The sequence below is a fragment of the Salmo salar genome, chromosome ssa27 (genome assembly GCF_905237065.1).
Source record: "Salmo salar chromosome ssa27, Ssal_v3.1, whole genome shotgun sequence".
Taxonomy (NCBI): domain Eukaryota; kingdom Metazoa; phylum Chordata; class Actinopteri; order Salmoniformes; family Salmonidae; genus Salmo; species Salmo salar.
In genome coordinates this window covers 23,915,601-23,933,510 of record NC_059468.1, presented here as the reverse complement: position 1 = coordinate 23,933,510, position 17,910 = coordinate 23,915,601, and the positions used below count along the sequence as shown (strand labels likewise).

At 45.7% G+C, this 17,910-nt stretch overlaps 1 protein-coding gene across 49 annotated transcripts in view; it reads left to right on the top strand.

Moving 5' to 3' along the window:
- clasp2 (cytoplasmic linker associated protein 2) overlaps positions 1-17,910 on the top strand; it is a 92,482-nt gene that overhangs the window by 27,684 nt on the left and 46,888 nt on the right. Inside the window, exon 1 of one of the 49 annotated variants that reach the window (XM_014178057.2) lies at positions 688-830. The exons of 46 other annotated variants lie outside the window; for them this stretch is intronic. In XM_014178057.2, coding sequence (XP_014033532.1) covers positions 806-830 — 25 coding nt within the window. In that variant the 5' untranslated portion in view covers positions 688-805. Of the gene's footprint in view, positions 1-687; positions 831-15,768; positions 15,964-17,910 lie in introns of those variants that run through there. 2 more of the 49 variants (XM_014178056.2, XM_045709421.1) reach the window with 2 other exon arrangements.

Genomic DNA, 17,910 nt, shown 5'->3' with positions numbered 1-17,910 from the left:
GTATTGTACAGTTTTTTGTGGAGTTGTAGTTTGGATGTAACGTTCTAGTTTTCAGTTGTCTACAGTTTGTATTGTATTTGTTGTACTGTAATTTATCTGCTCCTTCGTCAGTCTCTCTATAAGCAGTCTGTTGAGGTACTTTTATCCTGAGGGGATCACAGAGGGGGTTAAGACATGGGGTGGTTAGGTTTAACCCCTGCACTCCCATGGGGTTTCAGTTCGGATCCCTTCAGAGAGGGCAGTGGGCTTTGGCCTCCTCGTCCTCCTGCAGAGACACTGGAAGGTCAGTCCTAGCTCTTGTTCTGTCCCATTCTGATGTGGACTCTGTTTACCCCCCCAAACAGTAAACCCAAAGCTCCAACCAGAGGACAGAACATACGATATCAGTCAAACACACACACACACACACACACACACACACACACACACACACACACACACACACACACACACACACCATCAGCCAAACGCAGCACACACATTTAGAACACGGTAAAGAAACAGGAAGCCAGACTGCATTGTCAGGGACGAAGAGCACACACACACTGACTGTGGGGCTGTTATTATTCTGAAGGCTCAACACAGCTGTTGCTGGGAGCCACAGAGGGAACGGGAAAGAGGGAGGAGAGAGGGAGAGGGAGGGAGGGAGGGAGGGAAGGGGAAGAGAGAGATCTGCAGTTGTACCAGGGCCTCAGAGCTGTGCCTGCCACTGCTTTTCCCTGATTCATCATGACAGGGAATGAGAGAGAGCAAGCAAATGAAGGAAAACTGAAAAGAAAGGAGAGAATTTCTCTACACACTTATTATGGCTGTCGGAGGCGAGGGATATGGTGAGTGTGTGTGTGTAATCTTTGGCTCTTTGGTTACTCTGAGTTAGTTAAACTATCCCCAGACAAAGACATTTTGAGTGTATGTGACTGGGATTGATTTCTCTTTCTCCCTCCCTACTCCCTCTTCTCTCCCTACTCCCTCTTCTCTCCCTACTCCCTCTTCTCTCCCTACTCCCTCTTCTCTCCCTACTCCCTCTTCTCTCCCTACTCTCTCTCTCTCTCCCTTCCTTCTCTCTCTCTCTCCCTTCCTTCTCTCTCTCTCTCCCTTCCTTCTCTCTCTCTCCCTTCCTTCTCTCTCTCTCTCCCTTCCTTCTCTCTCTCTTCCCTTCCTACTCTCTCTCTTCCCTTCCTACTCTCTCTCTTCCCTTCCTACTCTCTCCATACTCCCTCTTCTCTCCCAACTCTTTCTCTCTCCAGTAGTTTGTAGGTCAGGTGTGTGTAGGTAGGACACTGGGTGTCTTTGGTGAGAGAGAGAGGTTTTGTTTAAGACTGTTAGACTTTAAACTGAAACTCACATTTAAGGTGTGTGTGTGAGAGAGAGAGGGTAATGTGTGTCACTGCTGCTGGCTTCTCTCTGTGCCTCACTCAAATGTAAGAACACACACACTACGCAGTAGCCCAGAGTAATTGAGTGCACTGCAAACTGACCCTCAGTAGCTTCATCGGCTGCTTAGTGGTGCATTGTTGACAGTGACAACACACACACACACACACACACACACACACACACAGACAAGCTCATTCTGCATCAATGCCTCTCCGTCTCTGCAGAGGATAGCGTGACCCCGTTTCCAGGGTAGCCTGTTTCCACGGTTACGCTGCCATTTTATTATTATGGTCTATCCCTGTTCTTGACCTGAAAATGGAACGGTTCGGTGTCTGTGCTGCTCATCTCCTTGTTTCCTATCCTCATCTCCTTGTTTCCTATCCTCATCTCCTTGTTCCATCACCTTGTCTCCTTGTTTCATCTACTTGTTAATTTTGCTTGTTTCCTCATCTCCTTGTTTCATATCATTGCATCCTTGTTTCCTCTCAACCTCCTTGTTTCATATCCTAGTCTCCTCTCCTCATCTCCTTGTCTCCTAGTCTCACAGATTTCTATCGTATTGCGTCCATCTCCAAAACGAAGACAACCAAGGAGAATCATCCTTCGTCATAGTACTGTATTTAAACATACTGTTATGGCATTTTAGGGCAGTATTGCTATCAAGGCATGTCCGGCTCCACATTGGGTATTTATTGATATCCTCGTCACATGCTATGTATTGGCTGTTCATATGTGGAACTGTGTTGGCATGTTTAGTCAGTCGGCTTGTGTGGATTGGATCTGTGTCTGTGTCACACGGGCCTGACTCCTGCCCCGGCGTGAAAATATGTTTATAGTGTGTGCTTCTGCAGCTTAGAACAGATTACCATACACACACACACGTGATGTTGGTACAGAAGGGCCTCGGTGTACCAATCCTGTTCCTGAGTGTGTTGTGTTCCTAGCTAGCTAATGTTCTACTTTCCAAACGAAAGTTGGCTGGTTCGAATCCCCGAGCTGACAGTGAAAAACCTGTCTGTGTCCTTGAGCAAGGCACTCAACCCTAATTGCTCCAGGGGTATAAGTTGATGGCTGACCCTGGCCTTGACCCCCACTCTCTGAGGGACTCTCAGAGAGTTGGGATAGGCAAAAAAACATTTCCAATTCACAAGTGTGTACTACTACAATTAGTACATGAGGGAAATAGGACAAATGTGAACATGCACACTGCCGGGTGCAGTCAGAGTGCTCTGTCTTTAGTTTAGTGTGAGTGATGTAGCAACTGTCAGTCTTCCTTCCAAGAGTCTTCTTCCTTTGTTTTTGTTGTTTCACAGATACAGGCTAGTGCTGCCCCCCTGTGGACACAAACACATTTCTGCAGAGCATTGACAAAATGCCTGTGTTTTGTATGTGTCTTTGAGATGGTTGTGTGTGTGGTCTTGTTCTTCCATTCTAGTGTGTACCTAAAATCCCCCACACACACAAGGATTTTCGGTACACAAGGATAGTAAAACAATCTTCTCCCTCGTGACTACATTTCTCACTTCCCCATGAGGACAAAGGCTATTTTAAGCTTTAAAGTTACAATTAGAGTTAGGTTTAGGGTTAGGTTAGTGAAAATAGGATTTTGAATGGAAATATATTTTATGTGTTTGCTCGCATGTCGTTATTTTACAATGCTCCACCAAATTTGTGTTGCTTGCTGGGTGGTTTTGTTACGGATGAATTTTTTGGCTGTGTGTGTGACGTTCTTAGAATGTGGATTATGTTTCCCCTCTTCCCTGCATGGGAATGACTCTGGGATCATTTTCACATGGATTGGGGATTGGAGAGTGTGTGTTTGCGTCTGCATGTTTGGTTTGTGTATCTGAAACCTAAAAGTTTATTTCGGATTGGGGACTGGGGAGTGCATGTGTGCTTTCTCTTTAAATGGTTTTAGTTCTGCCTGTAGCAGTCAGTAGATGGGTGGATTATAACTGAGCATGTCACCTCATATCATTCTACACTGAGTGTATAAAACATTAGGAACACCTGCTCTTTCCATGACAAATCAAATGTTATTAGTCAAATGCGCCAAATACAACAGGTGTAGACCTTAGAGTGAAATGCTTACTTACAAGCCCCTAACCAAGAATACAGTAAAAAAAAAATATGAATAACAATAAGAAATAAAAGGAACAAGTAATTAAAGAGCAGCAGTAAATAACAATAGCGAGACTATATACAGGGGTACAGAGTCAGTGTGCGGGGGCACCGGTTAGTCGAGGTAATTGAGGTAATATGTACATGTAGGTAGAGTTATTAAAGTGACTATGCATAGATAATAACAGAGAGTAGCAGCGGCGTAAAAGAGGGAAAGGGCAATGCAAATAGTCTGGGTAGCCATTTTATTAGGTGTTCAGGAGTCTTATGGCTTGGGGGTAGAAGCTGTTTAGAAGCCTCTTGGACCTACACTTGGCGCTCCGGTACCGCTTACCATGCGGTAGCAGAGAGAACAGTCTATGACTAGGGTGGCTGGAGACTTTGACCATTTTTAAGGCCTTCCTCTGACACCGCCTGGTATAGAGGTCCTGGATGGCAGGAAGCTTGGCCCCAGTGATGTACTGGGCCGTACGCACTACCCTCTGTATTGCCTTGCGGGCGGAGGCCGAGCAGTTGCCATACCAGGCAGTGATGCAACCAGTCAGGATGCTCTCTATGTTGCAGCTGTAGAACCTTTTCAGCATCTGAGGACCCATGCGAAATCTTTTCAGTCTCCTGAGGGGGAATAGGTTTTGTTGAGCCCTCTTTGCGACTGTCTTGGTGTGCTTGGACCATGTTAGTTTGTTGGTGACGTGGACGCCAAGGAACTTGAAGTTCTCAACCTGCTCCACGACAGCCCCGTCGATAAGAATGGGGGCATGCTCAGTCCTCCTTTTCCTGTAGTCCACAATCATCTCCTTTGTCTTGATCACGTTGAAGGAGAGGTTGTTGTCCTGCCACCACACTGCCAGGTCTCTGACCTCCTTCCTATAGGCTGTCTCGTCATTGTCAGTGATCAGGCAAACTTAATGATGGAGTTGTGCCTGGCCGTGCAGTCATGAGTGAACAGGGAGTACAGGAGGGGACTGAGCACGCACCCCTGAGGGGCCTCTGTTGAGGATCAGCGTGGCGGATGTGTTGTTACCTACACTTACCACCTGGGGGCGGCCCGTCACGAAGTCCAGGCTCCAGTTGCAGAGGGAGGTATTTTGTCCCAGGGTCCTTAACTTATTGATGAGCTTTGAGGGCAATATGGTGTTGAACACGGAGCTGTAGTCAATGAATAACATTCTCACATAGGTGTTCCTTTTGTCCAGGTGGGAAAGGGCAGTGTGGAGTGCCACAGAGATTGCATCATCTGTGGATCTGTTAGGGCGGTATGCAAATTGGAGTGTGTCTAGGGTTTCTGGGATGATGGTGTTGATGTGAGCCATGACCAGCCTTTCAAAGCACTTCGTGAGTGCTACGGGTCGGTAGTCATTTAGGCAGATTACCTTTGCTTCCTTGGGCACAAGGACTATGGTGGTCTGCTTAAAACATGTTGGTATTACAGACTCGAACAGGGAGAGGTTGAAAATGTCAGTGAAGACACTTGCCAGTTGGTCAGCGCATGCTCGCAGTACACGTCCTGGTAATCCATCTGACCCTGTGGCCTTGTGAATGTTGACCTGTTTTAAGGTCTTATTCACATCGGCTGCGGAGAGTGTGATCACACAGTCGTCCGGAACAGCTGGTGCTCTCATGCTATTTGCATCGACGCGAGCATTGAATTAGTTTAGCTCGTCTGGTAGGCTTGTGTCACTGGGCAGCTCTCGGCTGTGCTTCCCTTTGTAGTCTGTAATGGTTTGCAAGCCCTGCCACATCCGACGAGCGTCGGAGCCGGTGTAATACGAGTCGATCTTAGTCCTGTATTGACGCTTTGCCTGTTTGATGGTTCATTGGAGGGCATAGCGGGATTTCTTATAAGCTTCAGGGTTAGAGTTCCGCTCCTTGAAAGCGGCAGCTCTAGCCTTTAGCTCAGTGCGGATGTTGCCTGTAATCCATGGCTTCTGGTTGGGGTATGTACGTACGGTCACTGTGGGGACGAAGTCATCAATGCACTTATTGATGAAGCCATTGACTGATGTGGTGGACTCCCCAAAGCCATTGGTGGAATCCCAGAACATATTCCCATCTCTGCTGGCAAAACAGTCCCGTAGTTTAGCATCTGCTTTATCTGACCACTTTTTTTATTGACCGAGTCACTGGTGCTTCTTGCTTTAATTTTTGCTTGTAAGCAGGACTCCGGAGGATAGAGGCAAAGTCAGATTTGCTAAATGGAGGGTGAGGGAGAGCTTTGTACGCATCTCTGTGTGTGGAGTAAAGGTGGTTTAAAGTCCCCGGCCACTAGGAGCGCTGCCTCTGGATGAGTATTCTCCTGTTTGCTTATGACGGAATACAGCTCATTCAGTGCGGTCTTAGTGCCAGCATTCGGTCTGTGGTGGTATGTAGATGTAAACATAGACTGCCCAGGTGAAGCTATGATCCCGTACGGATGTCACCTGTTAAACCCACTTTAATCAGTGTAGATGAAGGGGAGACAGGTTAAAAAATGATTTTTAAGCCTTGAGACAATTGAGACATGGATTGTGTATGTTTACCATTCAGAGGGTGAATGGGCAAGACAAACGATTTGAACGGGGTTTGAATGTCAGTTGTTCAGTTGGTAGAACATGACGCTTGTAATGCCAGAGTGGTGGGTTCCATTCCCACAAGGACCAGTATGAAAATGTATTCACTCACTACAGTAAGTCGCTCTGGATAAGAGTGTCTACTAAATTGTGGGGAATTATTGGAGTCAACATGGGCCAGCATCCCTGTGGAACACTTTGGACAGCTTGTAGAGTCCATGCCCTGGTGAATTCAGGCTGTTCTGAGGGCAGAAGGTGCAACTCAATATTAGGAAGGTGTTCTTAATGTTTTCTACACTGTCTATCAGGGGTCAAAATGTATTTGCTGCCCAGAAACATGTCAGTTATTTGAAAATATATAGGTCAATTATAATTTATACATACTTTTTATCAAGTTGTAGATGTTCAAGTGTGGCCTGGAGTATTTAAAAAAAATCTGATTTATTATTTTTTTTACCCCAAAAAGTAATTTATTTTGCGGGCCGGATGCGGCCTGTGGGTTGTAGTTGGCCTACCCCTGCTCTATAACATCCTTCTTGTCATTTCATTCTCTATTTTTCTGTCTCTTGGCCTCTGCCTTTCTTACCTTCTGTCTATTTGACTCAAAAATGGAGGGCATACCTTACAGCCGTATCCATGGCAACACTCCTCAGTGCACATGGAGTGTGTACGTGCGCTCACCTTGTTGCATGCTATGGGGGATTTTGTTGATGTGACAGAGCTGTGATTTAATTTGAACTGATTCTCACATTTAAAGAGATTCTCAGTTTTTTGTATACTTTTTAGGCAGTAGTTCTGAAAGTAGCACTCCCGAGCCGAAAGTGGTCCCCTAAAATTGCGTACTACATCACCTATGTTCAGATACACTACATGGCCAAAATGATGTGGACACCTGTTCGTCGAACATCTCATTCCAAAATCATGGGCATTAATATGGAGTTGGTCCCCCCTTTTCTGCTATATCAGACTCCACTCTTCTGGGAAGGCTTTCCACTAGATGTTGGAACATTACTGAGGAGACTTGCTTCCATTCAGCCACGAGCATTAGTGAGGTTAGGCACTGATGTTGAGCGATTAGGCCTGGCTCGCAGTCGGCGTTCCAATTCATCCCAAAGGTGTTCTGTTGGGTTGAGGTCAGGGCTCTGTGCAGGCCAGTCAAGTTCTTCCACACCGATCTCGACAAACCATTTCTGTACGCTTTGTGCACAGGGGCATTTTGTATTTTTTTATTTCACCTTTATTTAACCAGGTAGGCTAGTTGAGAACAAGTTCTCATTTGCAACTGCGACCTAGCCAAGATAAAGCATAGCAATTCGACACATACAACAACACAGAGTTACACATGGAATAAACAAAACATACAGTCAATAACACAGTAGAAAAAAAGAAAACTAAAAGTCTATATACAGTGAGTGCAAATGAGGTAAGATAAGAGAGTTAAGGCAATAAATAGGCCATGGTGGCGAAGTAATTACAATATAGCAATTAAACACTGGAATGGTAGATGTGCAGAAGATGAATGTGCAAGTAGAGATACTGGGGTGCAAAGGAGCAAGATAAATAAATTAATACAGTATGGGGATGAGGTAGATAGATGGGCTGTTTACAGATGGGCTATGTACAGGTGCAGTGATCTGTGAGCTTCTATGACAGCTGGTGCTTAAAGCTAGTGAGGGAGATGTGAGTCTCCAGCTTCAGTGATTTTTGCAGTTCTTTCCAGTCATTGGCAGCAGAGAACTGCAAGGAAAGGCGACCAAAGGAGGAATTGACTTCGGGGGTGACCAGTGAGATATACCTGCTGGAGCGCGTGCTACGAGTGGGTGCTGCTATGGTGACCAGTGAGCTGAGATAAGGCGGGGCTTTACCTAGCAGAGACTTGTAGATAACCTGTAGCCAGTGGGTTTGGCGACGAGTATGAAGCGAGGGCCAACCAACGAGAGCATACAGGTCGCAGTGGTGGGTAGTGTATGGGGCTTTGGTGACAAAACGGATGGCACTGTGATAGACTGTCATGCTGAAACCGGAAAGGGCCTTCTCCAAACTGTTGCCACAAAATTGGAAGCACAGAATCATCTAGAATGTCATTGTCTGCTGTAGCGTTTACCAAACAGCCCCAGACCATTATTCCTCCTCCACCAAACTTTACAGTTGACACTTGAGCATTGGGGCAGGTAGCATTCTCCTGGCATCCACCAAACCCAGATGTATCCATCAGACTGACTGATGTTAAAGTGTGATTCATCACTCCAGAGAACACGTTTCCACTGCTCCATAGTCCAATGAAGCTACCAACAAACAGTTATTGTGCTGACGTTGCTTCCAGAGGCAGTTTGGAACACGCTTCAGCATTCGGCAGTCCCCTTCTCACGCTTGTGTGGCCTACCACCTCGTGGCTGAGCCGTTGTTGCTCCTAGAAGTTTCCACTTCACAGTAACAGCACTTACAGTTGACTGGGGCAGCTCTAGCAGGGCAGAAATTTGACTAACTTGTTCGAAAAGTGGCATCCTATGACGGTGCCAAGTTGAAAAGCACTGAGCTCTTCAGTAAAGCCATTCTACTGCCAATGTTTGTCTATGGAGATTACATGGCGGTGTGCATGATTTTTATATACTTGTCAGCAATGAGTGTGGCAGAAAAAGCTGAATCCACTAATTTGAAGCTGTGTCAAAATACTTTTGGCCATGTAGTGCCACGTCATTGCTCACTCTCTCTCTTACTCTGCTGTGTCCACTGAGCCATTGGGCCCGCCCAGCAACTTCTTTGGATAACGCTGGGCAGGCCCTTCTAGCTGTCACTCAACTGCGAGGGGAAGAAACTCATTGGCTAGAACTCAAATTGCTAGGGGGCTGGCCCACGTGAGGGGGAAATGTAGGGAAAATGGTGTGGCACAGCTTCAAGAAAAACAGTTGCTTCAAACTAGGGATTTCATGGCTAATTGAGGTAAAATAGTAATTCTGCTCATAGATTATGCATGTATGAAATACACATTGATACACTCGGCCCAAAGCGGGAGGTAAAAACAAAACAAAAAAACTTTATCAGTTGCCAAAGTACCGGACCATGTCTTTAAGGTTTACATACTGACACCAAACCACTATTCCCATTCCCCTCTGACCAGAGCTGATTCCCTGAACTCTGCCCTTCCCCTCACTTTAAAACCATTGGATTGGTGTAAGCATGAGGGAGATTCCACCATAGCTACTGTAGCATGACTCAATCTACCCAGAGAGGATAGAGAAAGCTCTAATAGATAGACAGACCCATTGCATCACTGGGTCATTGGACCAGACTACCGCAAGGGGGAGTTAGACCGCTGATTTAGCGTCTGGGTACCAACACTTCACACCAATGTGTCTCTCTCCTCGCTGAATGAGTGACATCAATGAATGGACGATATAAACCAGATAGAAACGGATGATTGTGCTGATAATTCATGATTGAATTTGAATGAACTGAATGATGACGATGAAGAAGAGGGTGATTGAGTTAAGAACAATAGTGTAAGAATTGTTCTTCCTCTGTCCCGCATGCACAACCACACCTGAAAAAATGCCATCTTTTTTTTCCTACTTTGTCAGAAGAAGCTGTAACTTAGCCTATTACTGGACTGTTTCCTATTACATCCATATCATAAAAGCCAATTTATGGTTGATCTGAAAACAGGAGTCGGAGGCTCCGTATGGATGGTGTGACACAATGGTGGAGCCTCCCGAGGCATGCAGACACCAAATTGAGCTCCGTACAGCATCGTCGTACGCATCCCACATGTTTTAACAATGCGGAGGGCTCTGTATAGCTTCACATTGACATGATTGGTTGGCGGTAGGTGGGGGCGGAAGGTCCTGTATTAACAAACTCACTTCCTTGACAGCTTCCTTCACAACAGCTCTGCTCAACAGCTCTGTGATGCTCCACGAAGCACGAGAAGTATGAATGTCCTGACTTCTGCAGAGATTTCACTGTAAATGCTGCACGGCCAATGCAGACGTCGGATTGACCATGTAGCACCTTTAACTTCTGTTACACTGTAATATTTTATTTTTGTAAGAGAAACAGAAATGTTCTGTTATATTCCATGATAATCTTACTGTAAAATATACACTTTGTGTTGACAGAATATACGAGACTGATGTCTGCTAAATGAACAAGTTGATGGCGTAACCATATAGCCTTGGCTACTAAGCACAGATAAATTATAACCGAATAAAATAGGATAAATCCACTCAAGTTTCTTCAACTGTCTTCTGACCTTGATTAGAGCGATGTTGTGCCGTGATGCCAGCAGATTCTTGATGGCCTTTGCCGATCGCTCATCTTCTTCCATCAGTGAGTCTATTGCTTGAATAGTCTCACTGGAAATGGAATACAATGTAAAAATGTGCAGCAAACAGTAAAGACTAGCAATAGATTTAGTCTTTACAGAGCAAGGCCACATTGGGGGAGTGCCAGGCTGCTTTGGCGGATAGTCATGTGTTGAAGGGGGCGAGGGACGAGGTGATGGAGGCACAATCCAGCCAGGCACACCTGTGACCTCTGGAACTCCACCTCCAACAGGCAGAGGCAACAACCGTGGCGGGTTTATTAGGTCCTCGGTTCAAGCCTTTAAATTGGACAATAGCCAGCAGAAACTCTCATAATAGCTGACTTACATGAGAAAATCCCCCAATTTCTGGTTCTTTCTGTCTACAAAAACAACATTTGTTAAATGTGCTGCATGGTCAATCTGAAGTCTGCACTGGCCTGTGATACGCCCTCTGCAGAAGTCAGGGCATTCACACTTCCTGCGCTTCACGTAGCTGTTGAGCAGACCTGTTGTGAACGAAGTTGTCAAGGAAGTGAGTTTGTGTTTATACAGGACCTCCCGCCCCCACCTATCATCAACCAATCATGTCAATACAGAGCTTTACGGAGCCCTACGCATTGTTACAACATTTGGGATGTGCACAGCGATGCGGTATGGAGCTCAATTTTCCTTTTTTGGGTGGAACAGAAACACCATTAATTAAGCCAAAATATCAGGAATAAATTGTAAATATAAAGGCCAGGATCAGCTTATTTTCATAAAGAAAATGGAATAGCCTACATAATCTCAAACTGCTACAGTCAGTTAAGTTATTGGGTTGGTTAGTGATGATTTTGTCTCACTGCTCTTCTCCCCAGAGGATCCGTCTCTCCGGGTTGTCATGGCAACAGCCTGTACAGTCTGCTCACCATGAATGATCCCTCCCTCTTTTCCATTCTCTCTCTTCTCTCTATCCCTCCCTTTCTCTCTATCCCTCCCTTTCTCTCTCTTCTCTCTATCCCTCCCTTTCTCTCTATCCCTCCCTTTCTCTCTCTTCTCTCTATCCCTCCCTTTCTCTCTATCCCTCCCTTTCTCTCTCTTCTCTCTATCCCTCCCTTTCTCTCTCTTCTCTCTATCCCTCCCTTTCTCTCTATCCCTCCCTTTCTCTCTATCCCTCCCTTTCTCTCTCTTCTCTCTATCCCTCCCTTTCTCTCTCTTCTCTCTATCCCTCCCTTTCTCTCTCTTCCTCCATTTTCTCTCTACCAATCTTTCTCTGTCCTCTCCATCTTGCACTCCCTCATTTTCACACTCTAAAGCTCCCTTTCCCCATCTCTCCTCTCGCTCTCCTCTCGCTCTCCTCTCGCTCTCCTCTCGCTCTCCTCTCGCTCTCCTCTCGCTCTCCTCTCGCTCTCCTCTCCCTCGCTCTCCTCTCCCTCGCTCTCTCTCGCTCTCCTCTTGCTCGCTCTCGCTCGCTCGCTCTCGCTCGCTCTCCTCTCTTGCTCGCTCTCCTCTCTTGCTCGCTCTCCTCTCTTGCTCGCTCTCCTCTCTTGCTCGCTCTCCTCTCTTGCTCGCTCTCCTCTCTTGCTCGCTCGCTCTCGCTCGCTCTCGCCGCTTCTCTCTTCGCTTTCTTCGCTCTCTTCGCTCTTCGCCTCTCTCGCTTTCTCTTCGCTCTTCTCTCGCTCGCTTTCTCTCGCTGCTTTCTCTCTCGCTCGCTTTCTCTCTTCGCTCGCTTTCTCTCTCTCTCGCTCGCTCTCTCTCCTCTCTCGCTCGCTCTCTCTCCTCTCTCGCTCGCTCTCTCTCTCGCTCGCTCTCTCTCTCGCTCGCTCTCTCTCTCGCTCTCTCTCTCTCTCTCTCTCTCTCTCTCTCTCTCTCTCTCTCTCTCTCTCTCTCTCGTGTCTTTGCTCCGTCCTTGACAGAGATTCATCCTCCTAAGGCGGCTGTGTCACTGTTAAAGCACCACTGTAAGCGTCTTTAGCAAATGATTAGCATCATCAGGCAGATGTATTTATTAGAATTTACAAAAGAAATTGGGAGTAGATGAACTTTTAATATTGTCAGTTGTATCATTGTAATTGTTTGCGTGATTTCTAATCCAACTGTTTTTAGTTTATTTAAACATTTCCATCCCTACACTAATTGGAGTAAACAAATGGACAACATTACTTCTTCTAACAGATATTTCGCTCACATTTATGGTACCTGTAGTTAAATAATTATACATTCCTCATTGGATTTTCATCCACATTGGCCAATCCACCATTCATTCTGTTAAGTCCAACCCTCCGATGTCCACAGATTAACCCATCTTTCCCAGTATAATGCCGTTATGCTATTTCCTATTGCAATGCATCAAGCAGAAACTCAATGTGATGTATTAACTTTGAGTCTGTCTCCCAATCTAGAGTCATTAAACACCAGCTGACTGGTTGGAACCACTTATGATGAAAATGAAATGGATAGCACTCTAAATTCTATAGCTGTGTGCATTTACAATGACTCCTGGCTGGGAGATTTCATCCACAATCCACCACTCAAACAATTTTGGAGACAAATACTTTTTTAAAGAAAGGGTTATAGAAAAGGGTTAATATAGTTGTCGTAGCGGTGTAATAAGGGTTAATGTAGTTGTCGTAGCGGTGTAATAGGGTTAATATAGTTGTCGTAGCGGTGTAATAAGGGTTAATGTGGTTGTCGTAGCGGTGTAATAGGGTTAATGTAGTTGTCGTAGCGGTGTAATAGGGTTAATGTAGTTGTCGTAGCGGTGTAATAGGGTTAATGTAGTTGTCGTAGCGGTGTAATAAGGGTTAATGTAGTTGTCGTAGCGGTGTAATAAGGGTTAATGTAGTTGTCGTAGCGGTGTAATAGGGTTAATGTAGTTGTCGTAGCGGTGTAATAAGGGTTAATGTGGTTGTCGTAGCGGTGTAATAGGGTTAATGTGGTTGTCGTAGCGGTGTAATAGGGTTAATGTAGTTGTCGTAGCGGTGTAATAGGGTTAATGTAGTTGTCGTAGCGGTGTAATAAGGGTTAATATAGTTGTCGTAGCGGTGTAATAAGGGTTAATGTAGTTGTCGTAGCGGTGTAATAAGGGTTAATGTAGTTGTCGTAGCGGTGTAATAGGGTTAATGTAGTTGTCGTAGCGGTGTAATAAGGGTTAATGTAGTTGTCGTAGCGGTGTAATAAGGGTTAATGTAGTTGTCGTAGCGGTGTAATAAGGGTTAATGTGGTTGTCGTAGCGGTGTAATAAGGGTTAATGTGGTTGTCGTAGCGGTGTAATAAGGGTTAATGTGGTTGTCGTAGCGGTGTAATAAGGGTTAATGTGGTTGTCGTAGCGGTGTAATGGGTTAATGTAGTTGTCGTAGCGGTGTAATAAGGGTTAATGTAGTTGTCGTAGCGGTGTAATAAGGGTTAATGTAGTTGTCGTAGCGGTGTAATAAGGGTTAATGTAGTTGTCGTAGCGGTGTAATAAGGGTTAATGTAGTTGTCGTAGCGGTGTAATAAGGGTTAATGTGGTTGTCGTAGCGGTGTAATAGGGTTAATGTGGTTGTCGTAGCGGTGTAATAAGGGTTAATGTGGTTGTCGTAGCGGTGTAATAGGGTTAATGTGGTTGTCGTAGCGGTGTAATAGGGTTAATGTGGTTGTCGTAGCGGTGTAATAGGGTTAATGTGGTTGTCGTAGCGGTGTAATAGGGTTAATGTGGTTGTCGTAGCGGTGTAATAGGGTTAATGTAGTTGTCGTAGCGGTGTAATAAGGGTTAATGTGGTTGTCGTAGCGGTGTAATAAGGGTTAATGTGGTTGTCGTAGCGGTGTAATAAGGGTTAATGTGGTTGTCGTAGCGGTGTAATAGGGTTAATGTGGTTGTCGTAGCGGTGTAATAAGGGTTAATGTAGTTGTCGTAGAGGTGTAATAGGGTTAATGTAGTTGTCGTAGCGGTGTAATAAGGGTTAATGTAGTTGTCGTAGCGGTGTAATAAGGGTTAATGTAGTTGTCGTAGCGGTGTAATAAGGGTTAATGTAGTTGTCGTAGCGGTGTAATAAGGGTTAATGTGGTTGTCGTAGCGGTGTAATAGGGTTAATGTAGTTGTCGTAGCGGTGTAATAAGGGTTAATGTGGTTGTCGTAGCGGTGTAATAAGGGTTAATGTGGTTGTCGTAGCGGTGTAATAAGGGTTAATGTAGTTGTCGTAGCGGTGTAATAAGGGTTAATGTAGTTGTCGTAGCGGTGTAATAAGGGTTAATGTAGTTGTCGTAGCGGTGTAATAAGGGTTAATGTAGTTGTCGTAGCGGTGTAATAAGGGTTAATGTAGTTGTCGTAGCGGTGTAATAAGGGTTGTTGCAGTGTCTCTGCAGCTTCTCTCATTAAGTGTTAGGTCACTGAACCCTGACATGACCCCAACACCCTAACACATTCCCACCTGAGATGGAACTGCGATTCAGGTTGTGTGTGTGTGGGTGGAGCCTCTCTACACACACTCAAAGAGCAGGTCTCAGCTGGAGGGACATGATCCTCCCTACTCCTCCACTCTGCCTTCCTCTCACCCCTGATCTGTCCATCTCTACACCTCCACAGCCACTATGGCCCACTCAGCCTTTGTTCTCGCTGTGTGTGTGTGTGTGTGTGTGTGTGTGTGTGTGTGTGTGTGTGTGTGTGTGTGTGTGTGTGTGTGTGTGTGTGTGTGTGTGTGTGTGTGTGTGTTATTGATATCAGAATATGTGAAGTATGATTAGACACTGTAAAGCATGTGTGTTAAGCTGTCATGCTGCGGTGTGTGTTACGCTGTCATGCTGCGGTGTGTGTTACGCTGTCATGCTGCGGTGTGTGTTACGCTGTCATGCTGCGGTGTGTGTTAAGCTGTCATGCTGCGGTGTGTGTTACGCTGTCATGCTGCGGTGTGTGTTAAGCTGTCATGCTGCGGTGTGTGTTACGCTGTCATGCTGCGGTGTGTGTTACGCTGTCATGCTGCGGTGTGTGTTAAGCTGTCATGCTGCGGTGTGTGTTAAGCTGTCATGCTGCGGTGTGTGTTAAGCTGTCATGCTGCGGTGTGTGTTAAGCTGTCATGCTGCGGTGTGTGTTACGCTGTCATGCTGCGGTGTGTGTTAAGCGGTCATGCTGCGGTGTGTGTTACGCTGTCATGCTGCGGTGTGTGTTACGCTGTCATGCTGCGGTGTGTGTTACGCTGTCATGCTGCGGTGTGTGTTACGCTGTCATGCTGCGGTGTGTGTTACGCTGTCATGCTGCGGTGTCTGTTTGGGTGTGTATGTCGATGGTAATGAGCTTAGCTGCTGTGAGGGAGGCTAGAGAAACCATATTAATATTCTGGGGGCGTCACACACACTCTCCTTCCTCCTCACTGGCTGCTACACCATGATGTCACCTCTGCGCTGATTGGCTGCCTGGCCACGGAGGGAAGGAGGTGAGAAGAGCGATCGAGCGAATGAGAGATGAAGAGAGAGGGAGGAGAGAGAAAATGCCGTCACTGGTGTGGGTGGAGGGTTTTTCGATGGCAGTTAAGGTGTGTGTATCTAGACCTGTTTTGAGGGGTGTGTGTGTTGGGGTACGGGTCTGAGAAGAGGGGGGCGCCCTAAAACCACTCCCTCCTGGAGGCATGAGGCGCCTCATCTGCAAACGCATCTGTGACTGTGAGTGCAGGGCTGGGCCCACCGTGTGTGTGTGTGTGTTTCTGCAGGAGCATAAATTAGAGCTGGTTTTAGCTGGTGTATCTTTGTGTGAATAAGGGCTGGGTTGGTTGTGTTTGTTGGTGTGTGTCCGTCTTTCTTGACATTGTGTGCGTCTGTGTGTTGGGGTGTAGGGTGGTGGCTTTGGCGCATTTCTCAGCCCTGTGCGGTGGTTGTCAAAGCGACTGAGTGTGTCTGCGTTTCTCTGCCAGCGCTTTCATCTCTGCTGCACGGCTGGAGGTGTGTTTGGAGGGGTCTCTAATAATACACAGGTTGATGCATGCTTTGAGGCACATGGAGGTAGATCTCCCATGCTGTGGATTGCTGGTGTGTGTGCAGTGTGTTTTGGTGTAAATGTATCTGTTGTATGCCATCATGATCTCAGGGTCTATCAGCTAGAAAACATGTTCAGTTAGGGATTATTGTGTAGGCGGTCAGTGTGTGTTAGTGTATTGCCTGCATTAGCTACTTTCCCTGCAGCCAGTGGCCTCTTTCTGTCATTACTATTGATCACTGATCAGCACTGACTTTGCTCTTTTCTTCAGCCAAGACCTTTCCTCCTCTCTCCTCTCCTCTCCTCTCCTCACCTCCTCTCCTCCTCTCTCCTCTCCTCACCTCCTCTCTTCTCTCCTCCTTCTCTCTCCTCCTCCCTCCCTCCTCTCTCCTCCTCTCCTTTCGCTAACTACTTTAAAACCTCTTACATCTAGATGTTCCGCTAGCGGAACACCGCTCCAATATCCAATGATAGGGCGTGGCGCGAATTACAAACTCCTCAAAAATCGAAAAACTTCAATTTTTCAAACATATGACTATTTTACACCATTTTAAAGACAAGACTCTCCTTTATCTAACCACATTGTCCGATTTCAAAAAGGCTTTCCAACGAAAGCAAAACATTAGATTATCTCAGGAGAGTACCCAGCCAGAAATAATCAGACACCCATTTTTCAAGCTAGCATATAATGTCACAAAAACCAAAACCACAGCTAAATGCAGCACTAACCTTTGATGATCTTCATCAGATGACACTCCTAGGACATTATGTTATACAATACATGCATGTTTTGTTCAATCAAGTTCATATTTATATCAAAAACCAGCTTTTTACATTAGCATGTGATGTTCAGAACTAGCATACCCACCGAAACTTCCGGTGAATTTACTAAATTACTCACGATAAACGTTCACAAAAAACATAACAATTATTTTAAGAATTATAGATACAGAACTCCTCTATGCACTCGATATGTCCGATTTTAAAATAGCTTTTCGGTGAAAGCACATTTTGCAATATTCTGAGTAGATAGCCCGGCCATCATGGCTAGCTATTTTGACACCCACCAAGTTTGGCAGTCACCAAAATCAGATTTACTATAAGAAAAATTGGATTACCTTTGCTGTTCTTCGTCAGAATGCACTCCCAGGACTTCTACTTCAACAACAAATGTTGGTTTGGTTCCAAATAATCCATAGTTATATCCAAATAGCTGCGTTTGTTCTTGCGTTCAAGACACTATCCGAAGGGTGACGCGCCGGCGCGTATCGTGACAAAATGTTTTGAAATATTCCATTACCGTACTTCGAAGCAAAGTGAAACGCTGTTTAAAATCAATTTTTATGCGATTTTTCTCGTAAAATAGCGATAATATTCCGACCGGGCAACGTTGTTTTCATTCAAAGACTGAAAATGTAAAATGGACTCTTCATGTGAACACGCAGGCCCGTTTCATTGTTCTCAGATCGACCACTATCCAAATGCGCTACTGTTTTTCAGCCAGGGACTGCAGAGTCATCATTCAACATTCTGGCGCCTTCTGAGAGCCTATGGGAGTCTTAGAAAATGTCACGTTACAGCAGAGATCCTGTGTTTTCGATAAAGAGGCTATAGAAGGCCAAGAAAGGGTCAGAGAG